Below are 25,214 nucleotides of genomic sequence, written 5' to 3' on the forward strand. Positions count from 1 at the left end.
ATATACAGACATACACAGAGGCTATATTTAACTTTTTCTGGCTGCAAGGGGAGCTGTCGCTTTCACCATCCATCTGCGATGCTGATGAAGCACTTCCGCATTCCTCGCATGCTTCCCCGCTGGAATGCTTTGCTGGAGTCTTCTTTATGGCCTCATAAGTCAGTTAATTTAGCCTCCCCACACTTTAAGGTGGTACCTAATTTTCCTACTTGACAGATGCAACTGTCTTTCGGGTTGCAAAGGTCGACAGCAGGCTACACACAATTGGTTGGAAACCCACTCCAACCCAGGCTGGCTCGAACTCATGAACTTTGGTCAGAGTGATCTTAATGCAGCTGACACTCAGCCAGCTGCGCCACAATCCCTAAGGAGGCGGCCTCGCGACCCCTCCGAAATGGCCAAACGACCCCCCAGGGGGTTGCAACCCCCAGGTTGAGAACCACTGCACCAAGCTTTCTGGTTCTTACTCTTATGACTAATCTTGGCTTCCTTCCTGTAGAGAGATGTTTGTTTCTTTTGTGTAGGGCTTTTAAAATAAAATGGGAATTTTGGAGAGAGCAGCAGCCCTTAGGCTTTTTTGTGTTGCCGTCGACATGCTTCCGAATTTATGTCGACTCGATAACGGGGCTTAGAGAGATCATGGCTCTCCAGAGATCTCATCATGGGTTTCCACGACCAAGTCGAACCCTGGTCTCCAGAATCTCAGGAGGCATCTACGTGGAATCAGTGCAGTTTTGACACCACTGCAACCGCCACTGTTCAATACTATTGTCGTTTGGTGAGGTCTTCTCTGCCAAAGAAGCCAGACTCTTCACCAAACTATAAATTCCAGGTTTCCATAGCACTAAGTGTGGAGCCCCTTGTGGCGCAATGGGTTAAACCCTTGTGCCGGCAGGACTGAAGACCGACAGGTTGCAGGTTTGAATCAGGGGAGAGTGTGGGTGAGCTCCCTCTGTCAGCTCCGGCTTTCCATGTGCGGACATGAGAGAAGCCTCCCACAAGATTGGAAAAACATCAAACATCCAGATGTCCCCTGGGCAATGTCCTTGGAGATGGCCAATTCTCTCACACCAGAAATGACTTTCAGTTTCCCAACTCACTCCTGACACACCCACACACACACACAAATAGCACTAAGTCACAGAAGTTAAAGTGATGACATACTGATTCATTCTACAGTTTGGATGCACCATCAGTCATTCTTGATCTTTATGCTACGAATCACAATGTGTAGAGTCATAGAGTTGGAAGAGACTTCCAACTCCCTGCCAAGAAGCAGGAAAATTGCATTTAAAGCACCCCTGAAAGGCCATCATAGAATCCTAGAGTTGGAAGAGACCTCATGGGTCATCCAGTCCAACCCCATTCTGCCAAGAAGCAGAAATATTGCATTCAAAGCACCCCTGACAGATGGCCATCCAGCCTCTGTTTAGCACTAAGCCTCCAAAGAAGGAGCCGCCACACCACTCCGGAGCAGAGAGTTCCACTGCTGAATGGCTCTCACAGTCAGGAAGTTCTTCCTCATGTTCAGATGGAATCTCCTCTCTTGTAGTTTGAAGCCATTGTTCCGTGTCCTAGTCTCCAGGGCAGCAGAAAACAAGCTTGCTCCCTCCTCCCTGTGTCTTCCTCTCACATATTTATACATGGCTACCATATCTCCTCTCAGCCTTCTCTTCTTCAGTCTAAACAAGCCCAGCTCTTTAAGCCGCTCCTCATAGGGCTTGTTCTCCAGACCCTTGATCATTTTAGTCGCCCTCCTCTGGACACATTCCAGCTTGTCAATATCTCTCTTGAATTGTGGTGCCCAGAATTGGACACAATATTCCAGGTGTGATCTAACCAAAGCAGAATAGAGGGGTAGCATGACTTCCCTGGATCTAGACACTATGCTCCTATTGATGCAGACCAAAATCCCATTGGCTTTTTTTGCCGCCACATCACATTGTTGGCTCATGTTCATTTTCCTGTCCATGAGGACTCCAAGATCTTTTTCACACATCCTGCTCTCGAGCCAGGCATCGTCCCCCATTCTGTCTCTTTGCATTTCGTTTTTCCTGCCAAAGTGGAGTATCTTGCATTTGTCACTGTTGAACTTCATTTTGTTAGTTTTGGCCCATCTCTCTAATCTGTCAAGATCCTTTTGAATACTGCTCCTTTCCTCAGGAGTATTGGCTATCCCTCCCAATTTGGTCCTGTCTGCAAACTTGATTATCATGCCTTCTAGCCCTTCATCTAAGTCATTAATAAAGATGTTGAACAGTACCAGGCCCAGGATGGAACCCTGCGGCACTCCACTTGTCACTTCTTTCCAGGATAATCAAGGTGGTCAGTTGAAACATTCACACCTAGCTCCAGCAGACAAGAGTCCTTGGTCCCACCCTGGTCATTTCATAGATATATAAACCCATTTTCCTAGTTCCAACAGACCTCACTACCTCTGAGGATGCTTGCCATAGATGCAGGCGAAACGTCAGGAGAGAATGCCTCTAGAGCATGGCCATATAGCCTGAAAAAACCTTCAACAATCCAGGTTGGAAACCACTGTTTTAAAGCAACAATTGGCTTTCATCTGCATGGAACTGCCATGCCTCAATGCTATGGAGCTCCCGTGTTGTAGTTTAGTGAGGTGCCAGACCTCTCTATCTGAGCTTATAAGGATAATAGTAATAATAATAATAATAATAATAATGCATTGTCGGAGGCTTTCATGGCCGGAATCACTGGGTTGTTGTGAGTTTTCCAGGCTGTATGGCCATGTTCCAGAAACATTCTCTCCTGAAAATGTATTGTCGAAGGCTTTCATGGCTGGAATCACTGGGTTGTTGTGAATTTTCCAGGCTGTATGGCCATGTTCCAGAAGCATTCTCTCCTGACGTTTCACCTACATCTATGTCAGGCATCCTCAGGGGTTGTGAGGTCTGGGGATGCCTGCATCTATGGCAACGTCAGGAGAGAATGCTTCCGGACCATGGCCATACAGCCCAGAAAACTCACAACAACCCAATAATTACATTATGCGGCATGATTTTTGTTCCGGAGTTAAACATGGAAAAGTTGATTACTGCAAACACTTTGTTTTTCTTGGAGGGACATCCTGTTATAGCACATTTTGCTCTAGTTTCCCAATGAATCTTTCATCAAGTCACGAGCAATTCAACTGAGTTTGTAGCAGCCACAAAAACAAAGTTTCTGGAGTAGAAAACTACTTTCAAAGTACTACACAAGTAAACAGGAAATAACACTTTCAAACCAGCAACCTTTTTTTTTCAAATTTTATTACATATGATGATGATGATGATGATGATGATGATGATTATTATTATTTCTTACCTATCTCTTTTCATGGTTTTAGGCAGATTACAATATAGCTAAAGCATGTAATCATAACACACACACACACACACATATATATATATTTACTTTGCTTATATAACGCTGTTCTCAGCCCGGGGGCGACTCACAGCGGTGTACAACATAGGAACAACAAACTTCAAGACACAGTATAAAAAACAATTCACAATCCAACATTATACAAAACATCATCATTACTATGAAAACCATTCAGCGTCGTCTCATTGTCCAAACCACAATCCAATATCATTTTCCGTTGTTCCATTCCTAAAGTCATTACCAATCATTGCACTTCTTGTTCGAACGCCTTCTTGAACAACCAAGTCTTTAATTTCCTGCGGAATATCATCAGGGAAGGAGCCAGTCTAATGTCCGCGGGGAAAAGTGTTCCACAGCCGAGGAGCCACCACCGAGAAGGCCCTATCTCTTGTCCCCGCCAGCCGTGCTTGTGAGGCAGGCGGGATCAAGAGCAGGGCCTCCCCGGAAGATCTCAAAGTCCTGGTGGGCTCATAGGTCGAGATGCGGTCGGATAGGTGGGCTCGTAGGTCGAGTTGCGGTCGGATAGGTATCTTGGGCCGGAACCGTTTAGGGCTTTATAGGCCAACGCCAGCACCTTGAATTGGGCCCGGTAGCAGATCGGCAGCCAATGGAGCTGGTACAACAAGGGGGTTGTATGCTCCCTGCGTCCCGCTCCTGTTAGTATCATGGCTGCCGCACGTTGGACCAATTGAAGCTTCCGGGCCGTCTTCACGAGCAACCCCACGTAGAGAGCGTTGCAGTAGTCCAAACGGGATGTCCAAACGGGAGGCCCTGCTCGTGATCCCACCTACGTCGCAAGCGCGCTTGGTGGGGACACGGGACAGGGCCTTCTCTGTGGCGGCCCCCCGACTTTGGAATGCCCTTCCAAAAGAGCTTCGTCAGGCCCCTACTCTGGCAGTTTTCAGAAGGAACCTAAAAACTTGGCTGTTCCGATGTGCCTTCGCAGATTAGGAATCCCCATCCCAAGTCCTAGATGCACTTTAGCACAACTATTGTTGCTGCACACCGCACTTTTAATCTTACGTTCCTCCTGCCATCTCAGCACTTTTAACCCTGTACCCCATTGCGCTGGCCGAACCAGTTTTAATAGTGTCTTGATGTATTGTCATTGTGGTTATTTTGCTTAATTGTTTTGATTTGCTTTGTTTATTGTTGTGTTATGTTTTCTATTGTATTGTATTTGAGGCTTCGGCCTGTGTAAGCCGCATCGAGTCCTTCGGGAGATGCTAGCGGGGTACAAATAAAGTTAATAATAATAATAATAATAATAATAATAATAATAATAATGTAACCAGAGCATGGACTACCGTGGCCAAGTCAGACTTCCCAAGGTACGGGCGCAGCTGGCGCACGAGCCTAAGCTGTGCAAATGCTCCCCTGGTCACCGCCGAGACCTGGGGCTCCAGGCTCAGCGATGAATCCAGGATCACACCCAAGTTGCGAACCTGCGCCTGTAAAATACACTTGTTAAAACATATTTCTACAAACACCTAAAATCACACTGTGTCCAATTCCGGACAACGCAACTGAAGGGAGATGTTTTAGTTTTTGTGGACCACGGGTGGTCTATGGACCACAGGTTGGGAACCATTGCTTTAAAACAGGGGTCCTCCAACTATGGCCCGGGGGCCGGATGCGGCCCTCCAAGGTCATTTACCCGTCCCTCTCTCAGGGTCAACCTAAGTATGAAACTACTTGAAAGCACACAATAACAACAACAATCCTATCTCATCAGCCAAAAGCAAACCCACAGTTTCCATTGAAATACTAATAAGTTTATATTTGTTAAAACTGTTCTTAATTTTAATTATTGTATTGTTTTTAAATGTTTTTTGCACTATAAATAAGATATGTGCAGTGTGAATAGGAATTCATTCATGTTTATTTCGAATTATAATCCGGCCCGCCAATAGTTTGAGGGGCTGTGACCTGGCCCTCTGTTTAGAAAGTTTTAAAAGAACAGAACGTGATGCTTGTTCTCTGTCCCTTTCTTGTCTCCTTTTCACAGAAGGTGCGAGAGTCCTCCCTGGCCTCTCAGATGTCCATTATGAGCTCCATCAAGAGAGTTGTCAGCTGAATGTCTCATGGGCTCCTGTGCAACCCTTGAACTATTCCTGCTCCGTAACCTATGAGAGTGATGTCGATGATGATGGAAATTGGTTCATTGGTGTAAGCGTCCTATCTCTGTGGATTCGGGGTGGGAATGGAAATATGGCGATTTATGATGGAGTCCCTGGTGGCGCAGTGGGTTAAACCACTGAGCTGCTGAACTTGCTGACCGAAAGGTTGCAGGTTCAAATCCGGGGAGTGGTATGAGCTACTGTTGTTAGCCCCAGCTCTTGCCAACCTAGCAGTTCAAAAACTTGCAAATGTGAGTAGATCAATAGGTAAAAAGGTAAAGGTAGTCTCCTGACATTAAGTCCAGTCATGTCTGACTCTGGGGTGTGGTGCTCATCTCCATTTCTAAGCCGAAGAGCCAGCGTTGTCCGTAGACACGTCCAAGGTCACGTGGCCGGCATGACTGCATGGAGCGCCGTTACCTACCCTATTGATCTACTCACATTTGCATGTTTTCGAACTGCTAGGTTGGCAGAAGCTAGGGCTGACAGCGGAAGCTCACGCCGCTCTCCGGAATCGAACCTACGACCTTTTGATCAACAAGCTCAGCAGCTCGGTGCTTTAACCCACTGCGCCACACAAAAGCAATAAAAGCAACATCATCAGCGTCTCGTTATTCTCAATTATTGTCCAATTCCATTGTCAGGTCATTCGATTTCCTATATTCGCTACTCTGTATTTGTAAACGCTTGCTTGAATAGCCACGTTTTAATGTCAAGAGGGAGGGAGCAGATCTGATCTCCCTAGGGAGGGCGTTCCATAGCCGAGGGGCCACCACTGAGAAAGCCCTGTCTCTCGTCCCCGCCAAACGTGCTTGTGACGAAGGCGGGACCGAGAGCAGGGCCTCCCCAGATGATCTTAAAGTCCTCAGTGGTTCGTAAGGGGAGATACGTTTGGACAGGTAAGATGGGATTTTAAAAACTTATGACCAGCATAACTGCATGGAGCACCGTTACTGTGTACAAACCCACACTGTTTCTGTGTACAAACCCACACGATCTCTTCGATCATCTGGAGAGGCCCTGCTCGCGCTCCTGCCTCCCTCGCAGGCACAATTGGTGGGGACGAGGGAGAGGGCCTTCTCGGTGGTGGCCCCTCGACTCTGGAACACACTTCCCAAGGACATAAAATGTAATAGTTTAAAATTTAAAAAATAAACGCTCGGCATGAACAAGGTAGGATATATCTGGTAGGAGAGTTTGAAAAGAAGTGAGGGGAGCGCAGTCCAACCCAATCCAATAGTTAAAGTGTATTCTGAGGACATATTGCTGGGAATGTTTTCCTTATTCCGGGAAGGCACACTGGAACAGTTACGTTTTCAGGCTCCTTCTAAAGACTGCCAATGTTGGAGCAAGCCTGATGTCCTTGGGAAGTGAGTTCCAGAGTCGGGGGGCCAGCACCGAGAAGGCCCTCTCCCTCGTCCCCATCAATCGCACCTGCGAAGGAGGTGGGAGTGTGAGCAGGGCCTCTCCGGATGATCGAAGAGATCGTGTGGGTTCATATACAGAAATGCGGTCAAGCAGGTATGCGAGTCCCAAACCGTTCAGGGCTTTGTAGGTAAGAACCTGCACCTTGAATTGGGACCGGAAAATGAACAGCAGCTAATGGGTTTTCCTCTTCTTCCAAACTTAGTCATGGGACCCACGGCCTAATCGGACTGTGCTGGTACCTCTGGGGAATCAGAAAAAACTGATATTTGGTGCTCGAGCGACGTGCAACCATAATAATAAGTTTGCAGGCGAATGGTATAACATCACGGTTCCACAAACTGGTGAGTTCCTACTTCCAATTTGTGTCCAAATTGGGCAGCCACTTTTATCAACCTATCCTATTGTAGCCTTCTCCCAAAATGCCTCTCTAGACAACCACCCGGCATTCCTAACACATGAAAACTCTGGTGTCTTCTTAAGTGTAACCTTGACAGTATCATCTGCCATCAAAGGTATTAGATCTCCTCCAACTCTAGGATTTCTCTCTTTATCTGTCTGTCTGTCTGTCTGTCTGTCTATCTATCTATCTATCTATCTAGAAGGTTGGACTGGATGACCCTTGGGTCTCTTCCAACTCTAGGATTCTATGATCCAATCATCTGTCTGTCTTTCTGTTTTAAAGGGGGATGGACTGAATGGCTCTTGGGGTTTCTCCCAACTCTAGGGTCTGTCTGTCTGTCTGTCTCTCTCTGTCTCTTTCTCTCTCTCTCCTCCCTCCCTTCCTCCCTTCTTTCTTTCTTTCTTAAGGGATTGAATTTGATGGTTTTGGGGTCTCTTCCACTTCTATGATCTGTCTATCTAAGGGGGATGAGCTGGATGACCCTTGGGGTCTCATTCAACTCTAGGAACTTTCTGTCTCTCTTTCTCTGTCTGTCTGTCTATCTATCTATACCTAAGAGAGTTGAACCGGATGACCTTCGGGGTCTCTTCCACCTCTAGGTACTGTCAGTCGGTCTATCTAAGGGGGGTGGACTGGATGACCGTTGGGGTCTCTTCCGACTAGGTTCTTTCTCTATCTATCTACCTAAGGGGGTTGAACTGGATGGCCTTTGGGGTCTCTTCCACCTCTAGGTACTGTCAGTTGGTCTATCTAAGGGGGATGGACTGGATGACCATTGGGGTCTCTTCCGACTAGGTTCTTTCTCTATCTACCTACCTAAAGGGGTTGAACCGGATGACCTTCGGGGTCTCTTCCACCTCTAGGTACTGTCAGTCGGTCTATCTAAGGGGGATGGACTGGATGACTGTTGGGGTCTCTTCCGACTAGGTTCTTTCTCTATCTATCTACGTAAGGGGGTTGAACTGGATGGCCTTTGGGGTCTCTTCCACCTCTAGGATCTGTCTGTCTGTCTAAGGGAAATGGACTGGATGACCCTTAGGGTCTCATTCAACTCTAGGATCTGTCTGTCTATTTCTTTCTTTCTAGGTTGAACTGGGTGGCCTTTGGGGTTTCCTCCACCTCTAGGATCTGTCTCTCTATTTATCTAAGGGGGATGGATTGGAAGATCCTTAGGGTCTCTTTCAAATTTATAATCTGTCTGTCTGTCTACCTACCTATCTACCTACCTACCTAAGGAGGTTGAACTGAATGGCCTTTGTGGTCTCTCTTCCACCTCTAGGATCTGTCTGTCTATCTAAGGGGGATGGACTGGATGACCCTTGAGGTCTTGTTCAATTCAAGGAACTTTCTGTTTCTCTGTCTTATCTATTTTTCTATACCTAAGAGGGTTGAACTGGATGGCCTTTGGGGTCACATCCACCTCTAGGAACTGTCTGTCTAAGGGGGATGGACTGGATGACCCTTGGGGTCTCTTCCGACTAGGTCAGTGGTTCTCAACCTGTGGGTCCCCAGGTGTTTTGGCCTACAACTCCCAGAAATCCTAACAGCTGGTAAACTGGCTGGGATTTCTGGGAGTTGTAGGCCAAAAACATCTGGGAACCCCAGGTTGAGAAACACTGGTCTAGGTTCTTTCCCTACCTACCTAAGAGGGTTGAACTGGATTGCCTTTGGAGTCTAACTTCCACTGCTCAGATCTGTCTGTCTATCTAAGGGGAATGGACTGGATGACCCTTAGGGTCTCCTTCAACTCTAGGATCTGTCTGTCTCTTTCTTTCTTTCTTTCTAGGTTGAACTGGGTGGCCTTTGGGGTCTCTTCCACCTCTAGGATCTGTCTCTCTATTTATCTAAGGGGGATGGATTGGATGATCCATGGGGTCTGTCTGTCTGTCTACCTACCTACCTACCTACCTACCTACCTAAGGAGGTTGAACTGAATGGCCTTTGTGGTCTCTCTTCCACCTCTAGGATCTGTCTGTCTATCTAAGGGGGATGGACTGGATGACCCTTGAGGTCTTGTTCAATTCAAGGAACTTTCTGTTTCTCTGTCTTATCTATTTTTCTATACCTAAGAGGGTTGAACTGGATGGCCTTTGGGGTCACATCCACCTCTAGGAACTGTCTGTCTAAGGGGGATGGACTGGATGACCCTTGGGGTCTCTTCCGACTGGGTCAGTGGTTCTCAACCTGTGGGTCCCCAGGTGTTTTGGCCTACAACTCCCAGAAATCCTAACAGCTGGTAAACTGGCTGGGATTTCTGGGAGTTGTAGGCCAAAAACATCTGGGAACCCCAGGTTGAGAAACACTGGTCTAGGTTCTTTCCCTACCTACCTAAGAGGGTTGAACTGGATTGCCTTTGGAGTCTAACTTCCACTGCTCAGATCTGTCTGTCTATCTAAGGGGAATGGACTGGATGACCCTTAGGGTCTCCTTCAACTCTAGGATCTGTCTGTCTCTTTCTTTCTTTCTTTCTAGGTTGAACTGGGTGGCCTTTGGGGTCTCTTCCACCTCTAGGATCTGTCTCTCTATTTATCTAAGGGGGATGGATTGGATGATCCATGGGGTCTGTCTGTCTGTCTACCTACCTACCTACCTACCTACCTACCTACCTACCTACCTACCTAAGGAGGTTGAACTGAATGGCCTTTGTGGTCTCTCTTCCACCTCTAGGATCTGTCTGTCTATCTAAGGGGGATGGACTGGATGACCCTTGGGGTCTTGTTCAATTCAAGGAACTTTCTGTTTCTCTTTCTGTATCTATTTTTCTATACCTAAGAGGGTTGAACTGGATGGCCTTTGGGGTCACGTCCACCTCTAGGAACTGTCTGTCTAAGGGGGATGGACTGGATGACCCTTGGGGTCTCTTCCGACTAGGTCAGTGGTTCTCAACCTGTGGGTCCCCAGGTGTTTTGGCCTACAACTCCCAGAAATCCTAACAGCTGGTAAACTGGCTGGGATTTCTGGGAGTTGTAGGCCAAAAACATCTGGGGACCCCAGGTTGAGAACCACTGGACTAGGTTCTTTACCTACCTAAGAGAGTTGAACTGGATTGCCTTTGAAGTCTCTTCCACCGCTCGGATCTGTCTGTCTATCTAAGGGGAATGGACTGGATGACCGTTAGGGTCTCCTTCAACTCTAGGATCTGTCTGTCTCTTTCTTTCTTTCTTTCTTTCTTTCTTTCTTTCTTTCTTTCTAGGTTGAACTGGGTGGCCTTTGGGGTCTCTTCCACCTCTAGGATCTGTCTCTCTATTTATCTAAGGGGGATGGATTGGATGATCCATGGGGTCTGTCTACCTACCTACCTACCTACCTACCTAAGGAAGTTGAACTGAATGGCCTTTGTGGTCTCTCTTCCACCTCTAGGATCTGCCTGTCTATCTAAGGGGGATGGACTGGATGACCCTTGGGGTCTTGTTCAACTCTAGGATCTTTCTGTTTCTCTTTCTTTCTCTGTCTGTCGGTTTATCTATCGGGGTCTCTCTTCCATCTCTAGGATCTGTCTGTCTGTCTAAGGGGGGGGGGGGTGAACTGGATGACCCTTAGGGTCTCATTTAACTCTAGGATCTGTCTGTCTATTTCTTTCTTTCTAGGTTGAACTGGGTGTCCTTTGTGGTCTCTTCCACCTCTAGGATCTGTCTCTCTATTTATCTAAGGGGGATGGATTCAGGCCTGTAGCGAGGGGGTGGTTTTAGGGGTTCAAACCCCCCCCCCCGAAATGTTTCAGATTTTTTTTAAAAACCTGGTTTACTCATGAATTTTAACTGATTAACCCAATCCCCATGCTATGTCTATGAGATGCAAAAAATTAAGAGTCCCTCCAGAACTGTAAGCACTATCTCAAGCAAATATTGATAATTTATTCACACTGTCATTACTTGCAGCAATAGCCGATGTGGTGAAGCAACCAAGTTGTGGGTGTGTGTGTTGAATGCTCTCATTAAGGAGGCCAGACTTGGTGGAGGTGGTTGACAGGGGCGGAGCTGCAAGCTATGGAAGGCTGCTCTGCCCCCTGCTCTGCTCTTTGCTTCAGCGTGAGCTAGGAGGCAGGTTTCAACTCCCCCCCCCCCCGAAATTTTCAACCCTTCCCAAAATTTTCAACCCCCCCCCCCCGAAATTGTCAACCCTCCCCAAAAATTTTTTCTGGCTACGGCCCTGGATGGATTGGATGATCCTTGGGGTCTGTCTGTCTACCTACCTACCTATTTACCTACCTACCTACCTAAGGAGGTTGAACTGAATGGCATTTGTGGTCTCTCTTCCACCTATAGGATCTGTCTGTCTATCTAAGGGGGGTGAACTGGATGACCCTTGGGGTCTCGTTCAACTCTAGGATCTTTCTGTTTCTCTTTGTCTGTCTATCTATTTATCTATTTGTCTGCCTAAGAGGGTTGAACTGAATGGTTTTTGGGGTCTCTCTTCTACTTGTAGGATCTAAGGGAGATGGACTGGATGACCCTTAGGGTCTTGTTCAACTCTAGGATCTTTCTGTTTCTCTTTCTTTCTCTGTCTGTGTATCTATCGGGGTCTCTCTTCCACTTCTAGGATCTGTCTGTCTATCTAAGGGGGGATGAACTGGATGACCCTTGGGGTCTCATTCAACTCCTGGATCTTTCTGTTTCTCTTTGTCTGTCTGTCTATCTATTTATCTATTTGTCTGCCTAAGGGGGTTGAACTGAATGGTTTTTAGGGGTTTCTCTTCCACTTCTAGGATCTAAGGGAGATGGACTGGATGACCCTTAGGGTCTTGTTCAACTTTAGGAGCTTTCTGTTTCTCTTTCTCTATCCATCCATCTATCCTTCCATCCATCCATCTATCCATCTATCTATCCTTCCATCCATCTATCCGTCTAACCATCTATCCATCCATCCATCCACCCACCCGTCCGTCCATCCATCTATCCATCCATCTATCCATCCATCCATCCATCCATCCATCCGTCTATCCGTCTAACCATCTATCCATCCATCTATCCGTCTATCTGTCTAACCATCTATCCATCCATCCATCTGTCCGTCCGTCCATCCATCCATCTATCCGTCTAACCATCTATCCATCCATCCATCCGTCTAACCATGTATCCATCCATCCGTCCATCCATCCATCCATCTATCTGTCAAGGGGGACTGGATGGCCGCTAGGGTCTTTTCCAACGGTATGATTCTGTTTTTCTGGGGCTTGCTCCTGACCCGGCTGCTCCTCTTTCCCCAGGTACGCCAGGCACGGGGGCCAGAAACCTTAGCTGCATTTGGCTAAACATGGAGTACATACAATGCTCCTGGCAGCGAGGAAAGAATGCGAGTCCTCACACCTTCTACAACCTCTCCTACTGGTGTGTATCCGGACACACAGACACAGATGTGCAGACGCCATTGTCTCCAAAGTCAAGTAGAATATTGGAGAGCTCTTCAGGCTTTGCAACTGTGGGGCTGTTGGAATCCAATGCTTCTTTTCTAGTTTGGAAATTACTGCATATACTCGAGTATAAGCCTAGTTTTTCAGCCCTTTATTTAGGCTCAAAAAATCCCCCTCGGCTTATATTCGAGTCAAGGTTATTTATTATTTTACTCTGTTGTTGTTGTTGTTGTTGTTGTTGTTATTGTTATTACTGTGTTATGGTGTATTGTTGTGTTGTTTTACTGTTATTGCTTTGGTGTTGTTGATTTTACTTTGAGTTGTATTTGTTATGCTATTGTTTTGTTGAGGCCTTGGCCTTGTAAGCCGCATCGAGTCCTTTGGGAGATGCTAGCGGGGTACAAATATAGATAATAATAATTATTATTATTATTATTATTATTATTATTATTATTGCTTTCATTTTATTTATTATTTTATTCTATTTATTATTATTACATTTATCATTTAATTTATTTATATTTATTTATTTACTTTGCTTGTATACCGCAGTTTCTCAGCCCGTAGGCGACTCAACGCGGTTCACAACAAGTCAATCGTACAACAATCGTACAACATACAATATTTAAAAACCATTAACAGCCTAGTATACAAATAATGACACATCAATAACAACACATTAGCACCTCGTAACTAAAATCGTGATCCAATTCGTCATCCATAAATCCGTTCCTATATTCATCGTTCAATTGCACTATTTATCTGGACGCCTGTTCAAACAGCCAGGTTTTTAGTTTTCTTCGAAACACGATTAACGAAGGGGCTGATCTAATGTCCGTGGGAAGGGCGTTCCACAGCCGAGGGGCCACCACAGAGAAGGCCCTGTCCCTCGTCCCCACTTACTCTATTATTATACATTTATTATTTAACTGTATAATTGTTGCTGTTGCTACATTCATTATTTTACTCTTTTTTATTATTGTTGTTATTACATTTATTAAGTTACTCTCTTTATTATTGTTGTTATTACATTTATTATGTTACTCTCTTTATCATTGTTGTTGTTATTACATTTATTATGTTATTATTATTATTATTATTTATTTATTTATTATTTACTTTGCTTATATACCGCTGTATCTCAAGCCTGAAGGCGACTCACGGCGGTTCACAAACAGTAAAAACAGTAGAAACAGCAGTGGTTCCATACAACATATAACAATTGACTTAACACATTATCCATAAATTACCAATAAGCAATTACAATGCACAATTATTACAAAAAACAACCGTACCCAATCTTCTCATCATCCAAGCGTAGTCCAGGTTCGTCGTCCATTGTTCCATTCCTATGTTCCATTACCAGATTGCACTAAATTACTCAAACGCCTGCACAAACATCCAGGTCTTCACCTTTTTGCGGAATACCATTAGAGATGGTGCTAGTCTAATGTCCGTAGGAAGGGCGTTCCACAGCCGAGGAGCCACCACCGAGAAGGCCCTATCTCTCGTCCCCGCCAGCCGAGCTTGAGAAGCAGGCGGGATCGAGAGCAGGGTCTCCACGGAAGATCTCAAAGTCCTGGTGGGTTCATAGGCAGAGATGCGGTCGGATAGGTATAGAATCATAGAATCATAGAATCAAAGAGTTGGAAGAGACCTCATGGGCCATCCAGTCCAACCCCCTGCCAAGAAGCAGGAATATTGCATTCAAATCACCCCTGACAGATGACCATCCAGCCTCTGCTTAAAAGCTTCCAAAGAAGGAGCCTCCACCACACTCCGGGGCAGAGAGTTCCACTGCTGAATGGCTCTCACAGTCAGGAAGTTCTTCCTAATGTTCAGATGGAATCTCCTCTCTTGTAGTTTGAAGCCATTGTTCCGCGTCCTAGTCTCCAAGGAAGCAGAAAACAAGCTTGCTCCCTCCTCCCTGTGGCTTCCTCTCACATATTTATACATGGCTATCATATCTCCTCTCAGCCTTCTCTTCTTCAGGCTAAACATGCCCAGTTCCCTAAGCCGCTCCTCATAGGGCTTGTTCTCCAGACCCTTGATCATTTTAGTTGCCCTCCTCTGGACAGGTAGCTTGGGCCGGAACCGTTTAGGGCTTTAAAGGCCAACGCCAGCACTTTGAATTCAGCCCGGTAGCAGATCGGTAGCCAGTGGAGTTGGCGCAACAGGGGGGTTGTATGCTCCCTGCGCTCCGCTCCTGTTAAAATCATGGCTGCCGAGCGTTGGACTAGTTGGAGCTTCCGAGCTGTCTTCAAAGGCAACCCCACGTAGAGAGCGTTGCAGTAGTCTAAACAGAGCGTGGACTACCGTGGCCAAGTCAGACTTACTCTCTTTATTATTGTTGGTGTTATTACATTTATTATGTTACTCTCTTTATTATTATTGGAAGGATACATAGGCACATTTACACTGAAGGTAAATAATTATTTAATCAGAGTTGGACAGTCTTATCTTAAATTACCATTTTTGTAAATATTCAAAAATATATAACCTACTGATTTCTCAATTAATATAATTTAATCGGTATCTATTTTTATTTTGCAATTTACCCGTAGCGGCTGCATTTCCCACCCTCGGCATATACTCGAGTCAATCTGTTTTCTCAGTTTTTTGTGGTAAAATTAGGTGCCTCAGCTTAAATTTGGGTCGGCTTATACTCGAGTATATACGGTAGTCAGAATTGCAGAAGTGCTAATGCGCCATAACCTCCCCGCTGTACTTGAGTCATAGACACATTCAAATTAATACCATCCCTTTGCATTTTGGCCTGCCAATTGCACTTCCAAAATCCTTTTGAAGTGGAATTGAACTGGGTTAATGCCGCAGTGTAGATGGACTCCTGTGTTTCTCCCTGTGTGTGTGTGTGGGTGAATATTTGGGCTTTGCTTATCCCCGTCCCATTTTCCTAATATCGCACTGTTTTTTCCATTCAAGGCTTAAAGGACAGAGGTATTGCACCGATTACACTCAAGAAGGCGATGTCTTTGGGTGCACTTTCCAGTTTTCTAACTCATTGATCAATCCTTTTGGGATCTCCGTCCACGGCAATTCGGAGGAGATCCAGACCGTGTGCCTGGTCTCAAAGAATAGCATTGAAGAAAGTAAGTCAGACTTTGTGTTTCGAAAGGCCTTGCAAGTTTCAAACTGTGGCCAGGAAGAGATTTCATATCCCCCAGGTGGTGTTGTTGTTGTTTTGCACACGTGAGAAAGCCCTTCTTTCCTTTCTCAGGGCTGACGGGACATGTGTTTGTGCCGGAGGTGCTCCATGTTTATAATGTAACCCAAAAGCAATGAGAAATTTTGACATATACAGGATGGGTTCTTCCACAACCCAGCTTTCTTCTTTGATCCAAAAGCACAATGATACATTATAGAATCCTAGAGTGGGAAGGGACCCCCGGAGGCCATATAGTCCAGCCCCATTCTGCTAGGCAGGAAGACACAACCAAAGCTCTCCTGACAGATGGCCAGTCAGCCTCAGCTTAAGAGAAGGAGATTCCACTGGACTCCTAAGCAGTCTATACTTTGCTAGTTAAAAGAGACCCCAAAGATCCTATATTCCAGCCCTATTCTGTAAGGCAGGAAGACACAATCAAAGGTCTCCTGACAGATGGCAATTCAGCCTCAGCTTAAGAGAAGGAAACTCCACCGGACTCCCAAGCAGACTATACTTTGCTAGAGCTGGAAGGGACTCCCAAAGGGCATCTAGTCCAGCCCCATTCTGCTAGCCAGGAAGACACAACCAAAGCTCTCCTGACAGATGGCCAGTCAGCCTCAGCTTAAGAGAAGGGGACCCCACTGGACTCCTAGGCAGTCTATACTTCACTAGAGCTGGAAGGGACTCCCAAAGGGCATCTAGTCCAGTCCCATTCTGCTAGGCAGGAAGACACAACTAAAGCTCTCCTGACAGATGGCCATTCAGCCTCAGCTTAAGAGAAAGAAACTCCACCGGACTCCCAAGCAGACTATACTTTACTAGAGCTGGAAGGGACTCCCAAAGGGCATCTAGTCTAGCCCCATTCTACTAGCCAGAAAAACACAACCAAAGCTCTCCTGACAGATGGCCAGTCAGCCTCAGCTTAAGAGAAGGAGATTCCACTGGACTCCTAGACAGTCTATACTTCGCTAGAGCTGGAAGGGACTCCCAAAGGGCATCTAGTCCAGTCCCATTCTGCTAGGCAGGAAGACACAACCAAAGCTCTCCTGACAGATGGCTAGTCCGCCTCAGCTTAAGAGAAAGAAACTCCACTGGAATCCCAAGCAGACTATACTTTGCTAGAGCTGGAAGGGACTCCCAAAGAGCATCTAGTCCAGCCCCATTCTACTAGGCAGGAAGACACAACCAAAGCTCCCCTGACAGATGGCCAGTCAGCCTCAGCTTAAGAAAAGCTTAAGTCCACTGGACTCCTAGGCAGTCTATACTTCACTAGTTAAAAGGGACCCCCAGAGGCCATATAGTCCAGCCCCATTCTGCTAGGCAGGAAGACACAACCAAAGCTCTCCTGACAGATGGCCAGTCAGCCTCAGCTTAAGAGAAGGAGATTCCACTGGACTCCTAGGCAGTGTATACTTCGCTAGTTAAAAGAGACCCCAAAGACCCTATATTCCAGCCCTATTCTGTAAGGTGGGAAGACACAATCAAAGGTCTTCTGACAGATGGCCAGTCAGCTTCAGCTTAAGAGAAGGGGACTCCACTGGACTCCTAGGCAATCTATACTTCGCCAGAACTGGAAGGGACTCCCAAAGGGCATCTAGTCCAGCCCCATTCTGCTAGGCAGGAAGACACAACCAAAACTCTCCTGACAGATGGCCATTCAGCCCCAGCTTAAGAGAAGGAAACTCCACCAGACCCCTCAAAAACAATCCGGTTCAGCCCCCTGCTGCTAGGCAGGAAGATACAACCAAGTTTTTTAGGGCGACCAAAATGATCAAGGGTCTGGAGAACAAGCCCTATGAGGAGCGGCTTAAGGAGCTAGGCATGTTTAGCCTGAAGAAGAGAAGGCTGAGAGGAGATATGATAGCCATGTATAAATATGTGAGAGGAAGTCACAGGGAGGAGGGAGCAAGCTTGTTTTTTGCTTCCCTGGAGACTAGGACGTGGAAAAATGGCTTCAAACTACAAGAGAGGAGATTCCATCTGAACATTAGGAAGAACTTTCTGACTGTGAGAGCCGTTCAGCAGTGGAACTCTCTGCCTTGGAGTGTGGTGGAGGCTCCTTCTTTGGAAGCTTTTAAACAGAGGCTGGATGGCCATCTGTCAGAGGTGCTTTGAATGCAATTTTCCTGCTTGGCAGAATGGGGTTGGACTGGATGGCCCATGAGGTCTCTTCCAACACTGTTTCTGACAAATGGCCATTCAGCCTCGGCTTAAGAGAAGCAAACTCCACCAGACACCTAGGCAGTCTAGATATAAGGGACCCCCAAAGATCCTATAGTCTAGCCCCATTCTGTGAGGCAGGAAGACCCAATCAAAACTGTCCTGACAGGTGGCCATTCAGCTTTGGCTTAAGAGGAGACTCCACCAGACACTTAGGCAAGCTATATTTCGCTAGATAAAAGGGACCCTCAAAGATCATATAGTCTAGCCCCATTCTGTGAGGCAGGAAGACCCAATCAAAACTGTCCTGACAGATGGCCATTCAGCCTTGGCTTAAGTGGAGACTCCACCAGACACCTAGGCAAGCTGTACTTTGCTAGATAAATGGGACCGCCAAAGATCATATAGTCTAGCCCCATTCTGTGAGGCAGGAAGACCCAATCAAAACTGTCCTGACAGATGGCCATTCAGCCTTGGATTAAGAGGAGACTCCACCAGACACCTAGGCAAGCTATACTTCGCTAGGTAACAGGGACCCCCAAATATCATATAGTCCAGCCCCATCTGCTAGACAGTAAAACCAAAGCTCTCTGAAGAGATGGTCATTCAGCCTTGGCTTAAGAGAAGGAAACTCCATCAGACTTCCAAGGGACCCCCAAATACCATATAGTTCAGCCTCATTCTTTGAGGCAGGAAGACACAATCAAAGCTTTCTTGACAGATGGCCATTCAGCCTTAAGAGAAGGAGACTCCGCCGGACTCCAAGGAGGCTTGTCTCACCGTTGAATGGCTCTTACTGTGGGTTCTTCCTAATGTTTAGGTGAAATCTCTTTCCCTGTCCTTTGAATCCCTTGCGTCCTAGTCTCTGGAGCAGCAGTAAACAATGGGACATCCTTTCAAATATGTAAAGATGGCTATCGTGTCCCTTCTAAGCCTTCTCTTCCAAGTGAAAAGGTCCGATCAAAGAAAATAATGACTTCCTTCGATTTTGACACTAGAATCCTCACGACGTATCTTTGAGTCGTGTTGGTCTTTTTAGTTACCGCATCACACTGTTGGCTCACGTTCATCTTTGTGGGTCTACAAACACTCCATTTCTTTGACATGGTGCATATATTTACTTGCGGTTTATTTCTTGCGCCAGACTTTCCCATCAAACTTCACACTCCGAAGATAGTAGACATCAAGGAAAGCAGCGATGGCGTATATCTGACCTGGACTCGGCCGAGAGAGATGACGGGCATATGCTACCAAGTCGAAGTGAATAGCACCGAAACGAAGATAAAGGTGGGTTCCTCTCAAATCTAGCTCAAATCTTGAATGTATTGTGCTTGTAGTGTAATATGAACTTCACAGGAATCAACTGCAAGGCATAAAAAGTATAAAGGGAAAGTTTCCAAACCTTCTGAATGGTTTGGGACCCGCCAATCTGCGTGATCGCATTTCTATGTATGAACCCACACAATCTCTTCGATCATCTGGAGAGGCCCTTTGAAGTTGCCCAGTCTTCTGTGTGCCCAGGAGGGAGTCTCTCATTTGGAATCAGCCATGGATTGAGATTCTGGGTTTGAACCTGCCACTTTTGGACTCTCGCTTGCTGAGGTGTTCCAGCAAGTGTCTCTCTAGATCAGTGTTTCTCAACCCCTGGGGGGGGGGTCGCTAGGGGGTGTCAGAGGGGTCACCAAACACCACCAGAAAACACATATTTCTGATGGTCATGGGGGTTCTGTTCTGTGTGGGAAGTTTGTCTTAATTCTGTCATTGGTGGAGTTCAGAATGCTCTTTAACTGTAGGTGAACTATAAATCACAGCAACTACACCTCCCAAATGTCAAGGTCTATTTCCCCCAAACTCCACCAGTGTTCACTTTTGGGCATATTGAGTATTTGTGCCAAGTTTGGTCCAGATCCATCATTGTTTGAGTCCACAGTGCTCTCTAGATGTAGGTGAACTACAACTCCAAAACTCAAAGTTAATGCCCACCAAGCCCAGTATTTTCTGTTGGTCCTGGGAGTTTTGTGTGCCAGGTTTGGTTCAGTTCCATCATTGGTGGACTTCAGAATGCTCTTTTATTGTAGCAATAATAATAATAATAATAATAATAATAATAATAATAATAATAAATAGAGTAGAATAATAAATGTAATAATAATAAATAAGAGTAAAATAATAAATGTAATAATAACAATAATAGAGAAAAATAATAAATATAATGTTTTTCCGTGTCAGGAGCGACTTGAGAAACTGCAAGTTTCTCATACCAGAAGCAACTTGCAATAAATGCCAGCTGCAAAAGGCCACCCTACTCGGATCTGCACACATTATTTGCCGCTACATCACATTTGGGAAGGGTCCGACATGTGATTCAATACAACAGCCAGCTTAGTAATCTTGTTTGCTGTGTACTAATCTTGTTGTGTTTAATAATAATAATAATAATAATAATAATAATAATAATAATAAATAGAGTAGAATAATAAATGTAATAATAATAAATAGAGTAAAATAATAAATGTAATAATAACAATAATAGAGAAAAATAATAAATATAATTTTTTTCCGTGTCAGGAGCGACTTGAGAAACTGTCGTTTCTCATACCAGAAGCAACTTGCAATAAATGTAATAACAATAATAAATAGAGTAAAATAGTAAATAACCTTTCCTTGAGTATAAGCCGAGAGGGGCTTTTTCAGCCTAAAAAAGGGCTGACAAACTCTGCTTATACTCGAGTATATACGGTAAATAAACACGGCAGAGAAATTCCTGTTTAATTCCATGTTAAAGAAGGATACTTTTGTTCCATTTAAGGATTCAGATTGTACCAGTATTGATTGATGACTGTTAAGTTGCAAAAAGCCAACACATTTTATAGTGGAAGTAAACAATGACCTAATCTGACCTCACTACCTCTGAGGATGCTTGCCATAGATGCAGGCAAAACGTCAGGAGAGAATGCCTCTAGAACAGTGGTTCTCAACCTTTCTAATGCCTTGAACCCTTAATACAGTTCCTCATGTTGTGGTGACCCCCAACCATAATATTATTTTTGTTGCTACTTCACAACTATAATTTTGCTACAGTTATGAATCATAATCTGATATGCAGGATGTATTTTCATTCACTGGACCAAATTTGGCACAAATACGTGAATACTGGTGGGGTTGGCAGGGGATTGATGTCATTTGGGAGTTGTAGTTGGTGGGATTTATAGTTTACCTAAGATCAAAGAGCATTGATGTTGTCATTTGAGAGTTGTAGTTGGTGGGATTTATAGTTTACCTACGATCAAAGAGCATGGAATTGAACCAATCTTGCCACACAGAACTCCCTTGACCAACAGAATATACTGGAAGGGTTTGGTGGGCATTGACCTTGAGGTTTGGAGTTGTAGTTCACCTACATCCAGAGAGCACTATGGACTCACACAATGATGGATCTGGACCAAACTTGCCATGAATACTCAACATGCCCAATGTGAATGAACACTGGTAGAGTTTGGGGAAAATAGACCTTGGCATTTGAGAGTTTTAGTTGCTGGGATTTATAGTTCACCTACAATAAAAGATCATTCTGATCCCCACCAATGATAGAATTGGGCCAAACTTCCCACATGGAACCCCTATGACCAACAGAAAACACTATGTTTTTGGATGGCCTTTGGCGACCCCTCTGAAACCCCCTCGTGACCCCCCCAGGGGTCCCGACCCCCAGGTTGAGAACCACTGCTCTAGAACATGGCCCAAAAAAACCTACAACATCCCAAGTGGCATTCATTCTGCAATGTAGATGTATCCTTTGGCAGAGATTGCGATGGACCTTGGGAAACTACACCTCTCAGGGTTTCCTATTCTTGAGCCATGGAGGTTACAGTGGAGAGTCTAAAAAGCCTTCATTCCGCAGTGTAGAGTCTCCCATTGAAGAGCCACCTCAGATTTAGGGGGGATGACCAATGAATCCCACTTTGGGGAATGGGTCCTTTTACCTGCAGAGCTCCAAGGGATTTGTTCCAACCCACAGAAAGTTTGAAGTTTTCTTTTTGTTTCCCTCACCTTTTTTCTTAAAGGACTTTGAGGACAACACCAACAACAGCATCCCCCTTGCACTGAAGGGGTACCATACTTTCCGGGTGAGAAGCGCTGCAGGTTATATTGGGACTCAGTGCAAGGCGATCCGGGGACATTGGAGCGATTGGAGTGAATCGGTGGACTGGGGTAAGGCGCATCTCTACAACAGGACTGGCTCAATCACCTCCATTGATCCATATGACATTGCGTTCACCATCGGCATGAGCATTCTATCCATCTTGACTTGCTTGAGCTTGTTGGGATGCTTGTTGCCGTGTCCCTCTATTACAGTGTTTCTCAACCTGGGGGTCGGGACCCCTGGAGGGGTCGCGAGGGGGTGTCAAAGGGGTCGGCAAAGACCATCAGAAAACACAGTATTTTCTGTCGGTCTTGGGGTTCTGTGTGGGAGGTTTAGCCCAGTTCTATCATTAGTTGGATTTGGAATGCTCTTTGATTGTAGGTGAACTATAAATCCCAGTAACTACAACTTCCAAATGTCAAAGTCTATTTTCCCCAAAAATCCACCAATGTTCACATTTGGGCATATTGAGTATTCATGCCAAGTTTGGTCCAGATCCATCACTGTTTGAGTCAGAGCCCCCGGTGGCGCAGTGGGTTAAACCCCTGTGCCGGCAGGACTGAAGACCGATAGGTTGCAGGTTCCAATTCAGGGAGAGGCAGATGAGCTCCCTCTATCAGCTCCAGCTCCTCATGCGGGGACATGAGAGAAGCCTCCCACAAGGATGATAAAAACATCAAATCATCCGGGCGTCCCCTGGGCAACGTCCTTGCAGATGGCCAATTCTCTCACACCAGAAGCGACTTGCAGTTTCTCAAGTCGCTCCTGACACGACAAAAAAAAACTGTTTGAGCCCACAGTGCTCTCAGGATGTAGGTGAACTACAACTCCAAAAACTCAAGGTCAGTTCCCACAAATGCCCTTCTAGTATTTTCTGTTGGTCATGGGAGTTCTGTATGCTAAGATTGGTTCAATTCCATCGTTGGTGGAGTTTAGAATACTCTTTGACTGTAGACTTACAATAAATCCAAGCAACTAAAACTCCCAAATGACAAAATCACTCCCCCCCCCCAACCCCACCAGTATTCAGATTTGGGTGTATGGAGTATTTGTGCCAAATTTGGTGCAGTGAATGAAAATACATCCTGCATATCAGATATTTACATTACGATTCATCACAGTAGCAAAACTACAGGTATGAAGTAGCAACAAAAATAATGTTATGGTTGGGGGTCATCACAACATGAGGAACTGTATTAAGGGGTCACGGCATTAGGAGGGTTGAGAACCACTGCTCTATTATCAAGTAGCTCAAACCTCCAGGGTTGTTGTTCAATCCAACACTGAAGGTGAGGAGATCATTCAGTGGGTTTGTTTGATTGAATCACCCTGCTGCGTGAACAAAGAGGAACAGTGCAACACCAAAGTTGAGACGCAGCTCAGTTTTACAGTCAACACCTTGAGCATGCGCGCAGGCTATTTTCCCCAATTTGTGCCTTATCTCTATCTCTTCCTTTTCTGCCCTTCTGGCGCCAGCTCCAATCAGTATTCTTGCATCCAATTTTCCTCAGCAGCGAATTCCCTCTCCTACATCTTCCCGTCCTGCGTCTCTTTGTTTGAACTTTCCCCTTATCTGAAAACTCTGCTTTGGCTGGTAGTTTTCCACAACTATCTCGGACAAAGCTGACAAAGCTGGGGTGAAAATTGCTGGAAGAAACATTAAAAACCTCAGATATGCAGATGACACCACTCTGATGGCCGAAAGTGAGGAGGAGCTGAGGAGCCTTCTAATCAAGGTGAAAGAAGAAAGCGCAAAAGCTGGGTTGCAGCTAAACGTCAAAAAAACCAAGATTATGGCAACAAGAATGATTGACAACTGGGGAATAGAGGGAGAAAATGTGGAGGCCGTGACAGACTTTGTATTTCTAGGCGCAAAGATTACTGCAGATGCAGACTGTGGCCAGGAAATCAGAAGATGCTTCCTTCTTGGGAGGAGAGCAATGTCCAATCTCGATAAAATAGTAAAGAGTAGAGACATCAGACTGGCAACAAAGATCCGCCTAGTCAAAGCCATGGTATTCCCTGTAGTCACCTACGGATGTGAGAGCTGGACCTTAGGGAATGCTGAGCGAAGGAAGAGCGATGCTTTTGAGCTGTGGTGTTGGAGGAAAGTGCTGAGAGTGCCTTGGACTGCGAGAAGATCCAACCAGTCCATCCTCCAGGAAATAAAGCCCGACGGCTCACTGGAGGGAAGGATACTAGAGACAAAGTTGAAGTACTTTGGCCACATCATGAGGAGACAGGAAAGCCTAGAGAAGACAATGATGCTGGGGAAAGTGGAAGGCAAAAGGAAGAGGGGCCGACCAAGGCAAGATGGATGGATGGCATCCTTGAAGTGACTGGACTGACCTTGAAGGAGCTGGGGTGGTGACGGCCGACAGGGAGCTCTGGCGTGGGCTGGTCCATGAGGTCATGAAGAGTCGGAGACGACTGAACGAATGAACAACAACAACAATCTCAGACATAGTCCTGTCAAACTAAATTCACCATTAAGGTGTGTTTACACCTGGCATGGGCAAACTTCAGCCCTCCAGGTATTTTGGACTTCAACTCCCAAAATTCCTAACAACCTACCAGTTGTTTGGAATTGTAGGAGTTGAAGTCCAAAACCCTAAAGGGCCGAAGTTTGCCCATGCCTGGTCTACACTGTGAAAGCGATGCAGTTTGGCACCCCCTTGACTGCCACGACTCCACGCTATGGGGTCTTGGCACTTAGAATCATGTAATATAATATTTATTTATCATGTCAGCAGCAACCAGACATTTGTATTACATTTTTAACAAAAACAAATAAACAGACAAAACACAAAGTTTGCAAGCTTGGTAGTTGATTAAATGTCCTTTGACCGGTATCTGGCCACTTGAAGTATCTCTGGTGTTGCTGCAAGGAGCTCCTCCATTGTGTATGTAGCAGGGCTCAGGCTGCATTGCAGCAGGTGGTCAGTGGTTTGCTCTTCTCCACACTCGCATGTCATGGATTCCACTTTGTAGCCCCATTTCTGAAGGTTTGCTCTGCATCTCGTAGTGCCAGAGCGCAGTCTGTTCAGCGCCTTCCA

At 45.7% G+C, this 25,214-nt stretch overlaps 1 protein-coding gene across 1 annotated transcript in view; it reads left to right on the forward strand.

The window, feature by feature from the left end:
* LOC132762871 (interleukin-13 receptor subunit alpha-1) overlaps nt 1-25,214 on the forward strand; it is a 47,961-nt gene that overhangs the window by 16,132 nt on the left and 6,615 nt on the right. The window contains exons 2-7 of the mRNA XM_060756081.2: nt 5,399-5,559; nt 7,141-7,279; nt 12,545-12,665; nt 15,632-15,798; nt 19,159-19,301; nt 22,079-22,226. Of these exons, the coding sequence (XP_060612064.2) occupies nt 5,399-5,559; nt 7,141-7,279; nt 12,545-12,665; nt 15,632-15,798; nt 19,159-19,301; nt 22,079-22,226 (879 nt within the window). The remainder of the gene's footprint in view (nt 1-5,398; nt 5,560-7,140; nt 7,280-12,544; nt 12,666-15,631; nt 15,799-19,158; nt 19,302-22,078; nt 22,227-25,214) is intronic.

The sequence above is a fragment of the Anolis sagrei genome, chromosome 10 (genome assembly GCF_037176765.1).
Source record: "Anolis sagrei isolate rAnoSag1 chromosome 10, rAnoSag1.mat, whole genome shotgun sequence".
Taxonomy (NCBI): Eukaryota; Metazoa; Chordata; class Lepidosauria; order Squamata; family Dactyloidae; genus Anolis; species Anolis sagrei.